We start from the raw sequence: 12,690 nt of genomic DNA, 5'->3' as shown, positions 1-12,690 counted from the left end.
GGAAAAGTTACAATAATCCCCTTTCAGGTCAATTTATAGCCTTATCAATAAGGAGGAGTCTCTTTTCATGCATTTCTTGATCCTGAGAGGCTACCCCTGAGGATAATAGGTTATTTGTCAAGGAATGTAGCATTCTATTGAATTAAGACAGAGCAGTTCCATAATGGCCCTAGATAAATTGCTTTTTATTTATGTTTTTATTTTTAATTAATTTTTTTGGGGGGGTTCTGGGGATTGAACTAAGGGGCACTCAACCACTGAGCCACATCCCCAGCCCTATTTTGTATTTTATTTCAAGAAAGGATCTCACTGAGTTGCTTTGTGCCTCAATGTTGCTGAGACTGGCTTTGAACTTGCAATCTTCCTGTCTCAGCCTACTGAGCCACTGGGATTACAGCGTGTGCCACCATGCCCGGCTTGTAAATGGCTTTTTAAAAGATAGCATGTGGAGGGCCAGCATGTAGGCCCAGTGTGTAGAATTATCCCCTTAATTCATGTTCCTACTGCTCATACCTTATCAATAGGAAACTCTATGTTGTTGAAAAACTCACCAATGCCTTCTCTTCAAACACACATACAACTCAAATAAAATGGGACAATGGTTTAATATTTATATGGTCTGAGTTTTGAGGGTGTTTAGAGGACACTGAGGTTTTTTAAGAATTTTCATGTGAGGGAAGATGAAAAGTTGCTTAGAGGGTTTTAAAGTGATAAATATAATGTCTGTCAAAAATTGAGATCTGCTTTCCTTACAAAGTTGATACTCATTTTCAGTGACCATAATTTTGTAATTCTTTACCTTTGTCCTTCTTCCATAGTCCTTACAACACTATAACCTTAGTATTGTCTTCATGCTTTCACTGTAGTCTGATATCATCATCTCTCATATTCTTCACTTTTACCAAGACTTACACAACTGATAATTGTAAAGACACATGCAAAGATGAATGAAAACCTTAAAATAAAGGTATCATGTTCCACCAAAAAATTGGAAACTACAGATTTTAAGTGTTGGAGACAGAAGAGCCCTTAGTACTCTTATTTCTTCACCCAATTACTTCATGTAGGTTGTCAAACAACTCTACCTATGAAATGCCACAGTAAGGGTATTGTAGACATTGGGACTCTTTCACTTGCAGGGAGGATTTCAAATCTCTGAGATGGTTAATTTGTAGAGAAGTGGATTAGTTTATTCTGTAAGACAGAGACTTTGAATGTATTTACCAGTCAAACAAGGTGAAAAATGTGTAACAAAGAGAAAAATCACTGAATTTTGTTTTGCTAATTAGGAGGATCAAGCTCCTTTGCAAAACAAACAAACAAACAAACAAAACAAAAAGCATTAACTACCACCACATACAACACAAAATAGAATACCATAAAACCAAAGTGCCTAAAAGGGTATGGTATTAAATAAGGAGTACCTTTTGCACTGACTTCATTTAATCGTAAGTAAAACTTCTTATTTTCCTCATTTTTCTGGATTGGTGATAGAAAAGAGGTCTTTAATGGATTGCTCCTGATCTGTAGTCTGACATTTTAGGGCATTTATGTAAATGCTTTGAAAAAAAAATTGATATTAATCACACTTTCCATATCTATCAGAGAGGAAATTAATTCAGACCTACCAAACCTCATTAATTTCATGTTTAGGGACCCTTGACAGCTACTAATTTTCCTCCAACAGTGGTTCTCAAACTCTAACCTGAGCATAATTACTTGTTTGTTTAAAAATGTATATTGCTGGATCTATCCTTAAATTATCAATTGCATAGTTCTATGGTGAGGCCTAAGAATTTGTATTTAATAAATTGTCAGTTGATGCTAATGCTTCTGGTCCAGGGGCATTTCCCTGCAGGACAAAGCCCAAATTCCCTATCAGGTCATCTAAGGATTAGGGCTAAATTACTCTAATAGAGAGACCCAAATGCACAATTAATTATTATTACACAAAATGGAAGATTTTTCTCTTGCAATGGTCTGGAGGCATTGCTTTGCCAATGGGTTACTGTATATTTTCTCTATGGTTCTGTTCCCATTTGCATGGTCCAAATGAGATACCCTCCACATTCATAATCCAGCTAATAGGAAGAGGAGTGAGGAAGGTGAGAGCAAGTAGGTTCATAATAAAAGGTGTCCAGAATTTGTACCCATAACTTCCCTGACATTGTACTGGTGGAGTCCACACTAGGAAATGTGGTTTGCAGCATGGAGGCCATCTGTCCAATTAAAACTTGAGGTGGAATATGTATTGTTAGATTGTTAGTCTTCACATTGGTTGATCTTGTCCATCATGTGAATGAAGGGATGTGTTATTTCTCAGAAAATTAATAGAACAGGGAAGAAAAAAAACATAGCCTAGTATAATCCTGCATTAAAATAGTTTAATACTTTATATTTTTTTACTGTATTTATTATATTTCATCATTATATTTTTACCTGTAATCCAGGATTAGTCTTGGTGCTTGTGTTTTACTTATGTATCTGTATCTCCTTATTTCCTCAATTTCCTACCTATTTACAAAGTTAAAAATCATATCTGGTACAAATTCTGGTACATTTTGGACACATATTCATGTCTTTGCATAAATGAATTGACTTTTGTTATTAAAGAACAATGTTTCTTTGCTTTTCTGCACACTGATGCATTTTTTCCTTTTCACTCATGACTTTGTTGAATGTTTTTTTATCGGTAATATTCTCTTCACTGCACTCTTCACATCTTTGTTTCTTAAAGTGTAGATCAGAGGGTTAAGGCTTGGTGTGACGATTGTGTAAAAGAGAGTAAAGAACTTTCCTTGCTCTTGTGATGTGGCATTCTGTGGCTTCATGTACATATAAATGATTGTTCCATAAAATAGAGTTACTACTGTGAGGTGAGAACCACATGTATTAAGGACCTTTCTCCACCTTCCTGCTGACTTGATCCTCATCACAGCTTGAGTGATAACTCCATATGAAATGAGAATAAGTGATAGAGGTACTAGAAGAAATATTACTCCAAGAGCAAAGACAACAATCTCAATTACTCTTGAATAGACACAAGCCATCTTGATCAATGCTGGCAACTCACAGAAAAAGTTATCCACTTTCCTGTTCCACATCTGGGCAACTTCAAAGTCAAAGAACAAAGAATTAAGGCACTGCCAAGACCACCCAACCAGGAGGTCAGCACCATCTTCTGGCAAAGTTCAGGGTGCATTATTACTGTGTAGTGAAGAGGTTGACAGACAGCAGCATAGCGATCATAGGCCATGACAGCCAAGAGAAGACATTCCGTGGCTCCCAGGTCAAGGGCAAAGAAGAATTGGAGCACACACCCTCCATATGTAATGGATTTTTTGGGACCCCATAGATTTACCAGCATCTGGGGGATAATGCTAGTTGTATAACAGAGGTCCAAAAAGGATAAATTAGATAAGAAGAAATACATGGGGGTATGGAGTTGGGTGTCCAGGTAAGATACAAGAATGATGGTTGTGTTTCCTACCAGAGTCACAATATAGAAGATGAAGACAAACACAGAGATGATGCTCTCTAGTTGAGGTTGATCAGAAAACCCTAGAAGGATGAAGTCTGTTCTGGAACTTCCATTGCTTGTTTCCATTGCTCCTTATAAAAAACATGGTAATCAAAGATAGTATCAACCTCAGGTGGAATTGAAAATCTCTGATGTTTGTTATGGGTATCAAAACTTACTGCTTTGAAAGCTTTCTCCCATTTGGCAAATTTCTCATATTTTGTTTTAGTGCTTTCAGTATCTCCATATTTCACCATTTCCAAAGTGATTCTGAAAATAGTGGGCTACACCAATCACGCTGAATTGTAAATCACTGAAAATCCTTAATATGCCATATCATCCATGGTTCTATGTATTTTAATTAAGTAATAAGGTCATAAAGTCAATCACATGATTTTAATAATGGGATATATTTTGAGGAGTTTTTCTTCCTTGGAACCATGACACTATTTCTCTCTTGATCACTTCATTATGATGTCTTTCCTTTATCAAAGGAGCTGTGCTCAAGGTAAAAAAGTAAAATGACATATTTTCTTGGGATATACTCTACTTTTAGGTAGTAGAACAAATTTTCCATGTTTACTTCTAAATGTCTATCTTATCATAATTTACTGCAATTATTTTACTACTTGTAGTTTTCCTTTTTGTATTAATTCTGGCATTCACAGCAACACCTTTAAAAAAAATCTCTGTTTTGATTGCTGAGAAATAACATTTTTCTTTCTCTTTTTTTTTCTTTCCGTACTAGGAATTGAACCCAGCAGCACCCAACCACTGAGTCATATCCCTAGACTTTTTATCTTTTCATTTAGAGACAGGGTCTTGCTCAGTTGCTTAGGGCCTCACTAAGTTGCTGAGGCTGGCTTCACACCTGTGATCATTGAGCCTCAGCCTCCTGAGCCACTGGGATTACAGGTGTGCACCTCCTTGCCTAGCTAATATTTTTCATTATATTTATGTACATGTACAGATGCCATATTTTTGGCAATTAGTATCATGTCTAATATTACACTACCTATTTTTGCCTTATCTATTTGTTGCAAAGTTAAGAATTGAACTTTTGGTCACCACAAACACATAGCAGCAATCATTGTCATCTCCTCTCATGAGTTCATTGTGCCAAATTAGGTAGACAGATAATTAAAACAATAATTTATTAAATAATCAGTAAATTGTTTATAGGTAAAAAATTTACAAATCACATGAGCAAATCTTTTGTTGCTTTGGAACCCTTTTTGTAAAATCATCATCTCTTTGACACTAAAATGAAGACATACAGGATAAAGATTTAATCAACTTTACTATTTCTGAGTATTGTGCCATATTAAATATATAAAATATCTAAAACTTGAATTAATTTTTTTTTGCATATTATTTCTGACCACAAACTTCAGACCCAGTATCCTTTACTTTTACTGTGTCTTTGCAAGCAAGGAATAAATACTGTATTTGCTTGTATTGTGAAATACAGATAAAATATCTCAAGTATCATTATTGTAAGCACTTTAGTTAGAACATGATAACATAATAATCATATGGAAGGTACTGTTATTGTCAGTTTGGATGTAGAGATAAAGATAGAGATAAAGATGTAGTTTTTCTTCAGTTAAAAAAAAAGTGAATTTAACAAATAAATGTCCCATTTTTACATAGTAGAATTCAGTTAAGTCAAGCACAGTGCTTTAGTGGAAATTCTAAACTCCAAGTGTCTGGCATCAAATCTCAGCTCCATCACTTGGAAGCATGTATTTTTTGACAATTATTTAATGTGATTGTGTACCAGGTTCTTTATAATGTGATGAATAAAATATAATAATAGAATATAATCATAGTCCCTTCCACAATGGGAGGTTGTGAGGGTTAATATTTGTGATAGCACTTGTAGCTGTGTTGAGTTCATAGTTAATTCTAAAAGTGATAAACCATATCCACCTATATCTGAATTATTATTATTCTATGTACCCCTTATTTTCTTCATTTTTCATGCTACTTATTTTATCATGATAATTTAAAGCTAATCTGGATTATCTTAAATCTTTTTCCATAACTATTAAGAGGTACAGACATACCTTTGTACGTAAATATGTACAAATACACTACTTATTGGGGTAATAAACCCAATGGACAGAAGATGGCTTGAGCTCCCCAAATGCTTGATTACAAAAATACTGGGTTGTTTTGATTGTTTAAAATTGGTATGGTACTGGTAATTTAAAAAAAACATGAATTTTAAAGTTGAAACAGAGCTCAAAAGGCACAAATCCAGCTTTTGTTCTTGTATAGAATATCCTTCCACAGATTAGTCACAATTCATATTTCATACAGCATTCATGAAAGGCAAGTCAATTGCACATGAAGTGCTTTTCTTCCTTTAATCAGTGCTAAAGATGCTTCCTTTAACAGGTAGGCACAGAATCTCTTTCATTATACAAATAATACAGAATAAGTTATTTCAGCATGTCTTAATTAAAAAACCCACCATATGTTAGTGTCATTATAAAGTAAAAGAGGGATGCACAAAAGTAGAAGCTAAGGAATATAGGTAAATATTTTTTTAACTGTCACCTGAGTGAAGAAATAGAAAATTACCAATTACCTCTATCATACTACTTCCTTGTCCCTTAGAGTATCCACTGTCCTGATGTTTATAATAATGACCTCCATCCTTTTAACTATTAAAAAACCAAATGTACTTCTCTGGAAAATATTGTATTAGTTTGGCTTATCTGACAAATTTTACAAGTGTACTCTTGAATTTTTATTCCCAGACTAAATGCACTTTCAGCTTTTCTGAGCAGTACATGATCTAAATTTCCACATTTTCTTGGTTACTTTCTACTAGACACATCATAGTTTATCAAGCAATTCAAATTACTGTGTAAAAAAAATGAGCAGACTATCCCAGATGTGTCATACTATCAGAGTGCACAGGGAATGACTATGATCTGTATATATTTTCTAAAATATATGTGACATTTTTAGCAGATGAAAAACATTAGCTCAATCTAAACTTTGGGTTATCATCAGGCCCTAGGTATTCTTAGAAATACTGCCATGGCAAGAATTATTCATTATGATATTTATGTTGTGAGTCCAAATACAGAACTTTTCATTTAATGCTTTTAAGTATTTTCCATATTATTTAGTTGTTGGATTGCATACTAAATATCATTTTTAATTTCAATTTAAAAAATGAGTGAAAAGCTAATTATTTTGATTAAGACATTATTGTATACTTGTATTGAATTATCATACCACAATTCAAAATTTATACTATTAAATAGTTATACTATTAAATATACTATTAAATTAGTTTTTAAAAACAGAAATAAAAAATACAAGCAAACATGATATAAAAAATGGGACATTACAGAGGATTTGAAGAACTAGAAAATAAATTAGTTATTTTAGTAGTACCTACTTTGTAGGATAGTTGTGAGGAAGATTAAATGATATAGGAAATATAAACTATTTTGCATGATGCTTGATGCATGGAGAACATTCAGGAACTTAAAAATACATTGTCATTGTTAAAATTTAACCTTTATTCCTTAGAGGGCATTAGTATATTGGTATTATTTTTATATTAAATAAATATATTGTACTTTCAATTTAATGTCAGACTGAGGCCTGTGCCAACTAGGATTTGTTTTCTATCCTGTATCTTCTTCAGATAAGAGAGAATACTTACCAGAAGTAAACAAATTAGAATATATTTTCAACAGCTAAGAATTCACAGCTGCCAAGCTCTCATGTAGTCCAGATGCACCAAGTTTCCGTTAGGAAGATCCTTCATTTAATGAACAATTCAGAAAAAATTCTGTGGGGCAAGTTACTGATGCTCTGAATAATTGGATTAACCAGTATTTATTTATACTAACCTACAACTCCATTCACATTTAAATTCAACAATTGAACTAAATAAGATTTAATGACAATCTCTAATTCAGATGCTGGAGAAAAACTGGATGTGGTACTGGTGGAAAAGTTGATGAATTAGTTTTTGTTAAATGTATTTTTGGCTCGATATTTATAGTCTTTTAGTGTATTCTCTTGTTACTATTTATAGGTAAATCATTGCCTAATTAAACAAGAAGCACACTATATTGGTTGATGTATGTTCCAAAAATTATTACCATGTAGCAGGAAATGTAAAGGCTGTCTGTGTTGATGTTGTGTAGACCTTTGGGATTGGTGCCCCATGGAGGTGATTAAACAAATCAATGAGGTCAGATATTATCCAAATTACAGTTTAATAAAAAGTTCTTTAAAGATACTATGTTTCATCTTTTACTTTTCATTTTGGATTTCTTTGCTGGAAATTAATTTAAAAAATGATTTAATTATGTATTTTGTCAAACTAATAAAAAACATAAACCTTATCTATAGAAATTAGCATTTAATAAAAAATGGTTTGTGCAATGGGTAAGATATTAATTAAATGGAGAAATTGAGTTATCTAGGTATAGCATCCATAGGATAGAAAATATCTGATTTTTAACAAGTTTACAGAATAATCATAATCCTAGGTTCATGACCATATGATCATTGTTCAATTTTCAATGAATTAAAAAAACCCCATGAATGTCCTTGAATCCAATATTTATTTAAGGACTGGAAACTTGCCAAACATCAGAAACATCTATATTCTTTTACACTCTTTCTTTCTGACTGAAATCCAGGGGAATTATGACCTTGAATTTTGTGTTAATCATATATATGCTTTATGAAACAATTTATACACAAACATGTGTGACTACCTAAATATCATGTATTTTAAACTTTAGTTGTTTTCAAACATATAGAAAGGGCACCATATGTTATGTACTGTTCTTGGGCTTTCTTTTTGACACTTAATATTTTTACTAAGTTGTATCTAATATGTGTGCTTCTGATTATTTTCACTGCTATAAAATATTCCATTGGGTGTATATATTACAGTCATTTTATCTATCTGCTTGTTTATGGGCATTTTTGGTTCACATGAAAGGTGCTATGGTGAACAATTTTTATGTCTCTTGAGGCACATAGTCAAAAAATTGTGGTGGGTATCTAAAAGGAATTACTGGGTTATAGAATAAGTAATGATGTATTGTTTTTTCATTTGTGCATTGTAATTATACATAATAGTGAACATAACATAATTTCTTTCATCTCATTTCTCAGTACTTCCCATGTTTCTATCCTTTTCCCTCTCTCTTTGGGTATGCTTTCCATTTATCATTTTAATTGGTGCATTATAATTATACATAAAGTGGAATTTGTTGTGATGTAGTCATACATTCACATAGTATAATTTGGTTGATTTCATTTCCCAGTACCTCTCCTTGTCCTCTCCTCCTCCCTCCCTCTCCATCTTCTATTACTAGTCTCCTATTTTTGGTCTTTCCTTCCCTGCTCCTTCCCTTCCTTTCCTGGGGATTGGGCCCAGGGTTGCTTTCCAAATGAGCTACATCCCCAGGATTTTTTATTTTTTATTTTGAGAAAGGGTCTCACTAAGTTGCCCATGCTGGTCTTGAACTTGTGATCCTCCAACCTCAGCTTCCTGAATAGCCAGGATTACAGGTATGTACCCCTATGTGCAGTTTCCCTTCTGTTTTCATAAGGTCCACACAATGTTTTTTCTTTGTAGAGAAAACATTCAACCCTTGACTTTCTGAGTTTGTCTCACTTCATTTTGCATAATGTTCTCTAGTTCCATTTACCAGCAAATGACATAATTTCATTTTTCTTTGTGGCTAAGCAAAACTCCACCATGTACATGTACCATGTTTTCTTTCTTTATCTGCTGATGAACACGTAGCCTGGTTCCATAACTTGGCTATTGTGGCTTAAACTGCTATAAATATTGGAATGCATATATCACTACAGTATGCTGATTTTAGTTCTTTTGCATAAGTAACAAGGGGTGGGATAACTGGGTCATATGGTGTTTCCCTTACTGGTCTTTTGAGGAATCTCCATACTGATTTCCTTAGTGATTGTACTACTTTGCCGTTCCGCCAACAATGTGTATGTGTTCCTTTCTTCCCACATCTTCTCCAGCATATACTATAGTTTGTATTTTTTAGAAACATGTTTAAACATGCATTATAATGCATTATTAATGCATTATAGTTATACAAAATAGTTGGGCTCATTTTGACCTAATCATACATGTCTGAAATTTAATTTGCTCCATTTCAGTCCCTAATGCCTCTTCTTTCCCTCACCTTCTCCTCCCCCATTCTTCTTCCTTCCTCTCTTATACGGCTCTTCCTTCTCTTTATTTATCTGTTCATTTTTTAAATTGGTGCTTTCTAGACATAAATGCAAAATTCACTGAATATATTTATACCTGCACATAAATGGCATTCTCTTAGGTTCATTCCTCAATTTCTCCCCTCTCCTGTCCCACCTTTCTCCCCATCAATCTCCTTCTTCTACTCCACTTATTTTCCTTCTATCCTTATGATATCCATCCCCGCGCCCCCCTTATTTTGATCTACCTTCTGCATACGAGAGAAAACATTTGAACCTTGATTGTGTGAGTCTGGCTTATTTCATTTAGAATGATGTTCTCCATTTTCATACATTTACCAGCAAATGCCATTATTTCCATTCTTTGTGGATGAGTAAAACCCCATTATGTATATACACCAAGCTCCATAACTTGGCTATAATGGATTGTGCTGCTATAAATATTGGTAAACGATCACTATAGTTTCCTGATTTTAATTATTTTGGAGCTGGCTCTGTGTGGAAAGGCTCTCACTGGGGGGTCTGCTCCTAGAAGCTAGCCTGGAAAGGCGCTTCCCGCTGGAAGGGTTCGGGCTGCAGGCTGCTTGGGGAAGTCCCTGGCTGCCCTGTCCTGGTCCTTGAAGCAACCTGTGGGCAGGAACTCGCCGCCCTGGTTCAGGGACTTGAAGCTTGGTTCTGTGCAGAAAGGCTCTCACTGGGGGGCCTGCTCCGAGATGTTGGTCTGAAATTTTCTTTCCTTGATGTGTCTCTGTCTGGTTTTGGTATCAGGGTGATACTGGCTTCATAGAATGAGTTTGGAAGGATTCCCTCCTTTTCTATTTCTTGGAATAATTTGAGGATGATTCCTGTTAATTCTTCTTTAATGATCTGGTAGAACTCAACAGAATCCATGTGGTCCTGGGCTTTACTTTCTTGGTAGGATTTTGATGGCATATTCAATTTCATTACTTGAATTGGTCTTTTCAAATTTTCTATGTCCTCCTGATTCAATTTGGGTAGGTCATATGTCTCTAGAAATTGGTCAATGTCTTCAAGATTCTTTTTTATTTGAGTATAAATTTTCAAAATAGGTTCTGATTATCATCTGTATTTCTTTCTGTAGTGTCTGTGGTCATATTTCCTTTTCCACCATGGATTTTAGTAATTTTAGTTTTCCCTTTTTCTTTGTTAGTTTGGCTAAGGGTTTATCAATTTTATTTATTTGTTCAAAGAGCCAACTTTTTTGTTTTGTTGAGTTTTTGAATTGTTTCTTTTGTTTCAATTTCATTGATTTCAGCCCTGATTTTAATTATTTCCTGTCTTTTACTGCCTTTTGTGTTGATTTGTTCTTCTTTTTCTAGAACTGTGAGATGTAATGTTAGGTTATTTGTTGACTTTCTGTTCTTTTAACTAATGAGCTTAATGCAATAAACTTTTCTCTTAGTACTGCTTTCATAGTGTCCCAGAGATTTTGATATGTTGTATCACTCTTATCATTTACCTCTAATTATTTTTTTTTATTTCATCCCTGATTTCTTTTGCTATCTAGTCATCATTCAGTAGCATATTATTTAGTCTCCAGGTGTTAGAGTAGCTTTATTTTTTATTTTATCATTGATTTCTCATTTCATTCAATTATGATTGATAGGATACAAGGTATTAATTCTATTTTTTTTTAATTTGCTAAGAGTTGCTTTGTAGCCTAAGATATAGTTTATTTTAGAGAAGGATCCCTGAGAAGAAGGTACATTCAGTCATAGATGAATGAGCTATTCTATATATGTCTGTTAAGTCTAAATTGTTAATTGTATTTGTTGGTGGGTATTTGAGATTTGATCCACACCTTCTGCTGCCATCTCTGCTATCTAGGTTTCAGGGTTCTCCTGAAATTCCACTTCTAGGGTGAGGAGTCTAAACTTCCACAGGCCTTACATATTTACTACCATGGATGTGAATTACCCAGGTTCAGACCTGGAGCGTAGATGCATCTGTGTAGACAATTATTGGACAATAATTGGACAATCTCTCACTTCTGCTTGCTGCTGTGTGATTGCTTGAAAATGGTTCCTGCTGCCACTATGACTATGGTTTGTTGGGGGCTGTGCCATGTTGGCGGCGCCGGGATGGCGCCTGATCACATCGGCAGCGAGGAGGTTGATTGACATAAGCACACTCAGGTGATTTTCTCGTTCACACACACAATGTATGCACATGTGTTCTCGAGCACTAATTGCCTGCTCGGAGCATCTCGCCTAATCTTTGCGTGGGAGGCGTGGCCCTGTTCTCCGCCTCCTGGAGGTGATATAAGCATAGGCGGAGCGACAGAGACACAGCAGCCATTAGCAGAAAAGCAGGAGAAGAAAGACACACGTGCAGCAGCAGCTAGTAGGGAAAAGCGGCGGCAGCAGCCAGAAGAAAGAACACAGCAGCTAGTAGGGACACGCAGCAGCCATTAGCAGAAAAGCAGTAGAAGAAGACACATGCGCGGCATAAGCCAGAGGGAAAAACACGCTACAGCAGCCATTAGCAGAAAAGCAGTAGAAGAAGACACACAGGGAAAAGCAGCTAGGAAACGCGTGACAGCAGCTAGTAGGGAAAAGCGGCACAGCAGCGAGTAGGGGCAGTGGCGGAAGGCAGATCTCTGAACAGAGAACTGAGACGCATCACTAGGGCACCTTGGGTGGACGTACCCTTAGTTCACAGGATGCAGGACTTTAAGGTGTAGCAAGTCTCTTCTTCTAAGCTCCAAGCAAAGCCTGTCTTTCTCTCAAAATTTCTCTCTTAAGCAAAGTCTCTTTCTCTCTGATAAGTGGGCTCTCTCTCTCTCTCCTCTCAAAGCAAGTAAACCTCATTTCCTCTATCCTCTATAAACAAAAAAGCAAGAAAGCAGTGCACTAAAGAGAAAGATAGAAGTGCCTCAGTTTCCACTCCACCACCCATAAGACCCGTGC

The 12,690-nt window shown here is 35.2% G+C and overlaps 1 protein-coding gene across 1 annotated transcript; it reads right to left on the bottom strand.

Annotated features, from left to right (window-relative positions):
* Nucleotides 1-2,663: 2,663 nt before the first annotated feature.
* LOC306665778 (olfactory receptor 2W1-like) lies at nt 2,664-3,607 on the bottom strand (the record flags this gene model as incomplete). Its single annotated transcript, XM_079147394.1, is given in 2 exon segments — nt 2,664-3,097; nt 3,100-3,607. Coding segments are annotated over 2 exon segments (942 nt in total).
* Nucleotides 3,608-12,690: the final 9,083 nt, after the last annotated feature.

This window comes from Sciurus vulgaris, assembly GCF_902686455.1.
Source record: "Sciurus vulgaris genome assembly, chromosome: 7".
NCBI classification, from domain to species: Eukaryota; Metazoa; Chordata; class Mammalia; order Rodentia; family Sciuridae; genus Sciurus; species Sciurus vulgaris.
The sequence above is the reverse complement of the archived record's forward strand: the minus strand, read 5'-3'. Positions and strand labels throughout refer to the sequence as shown.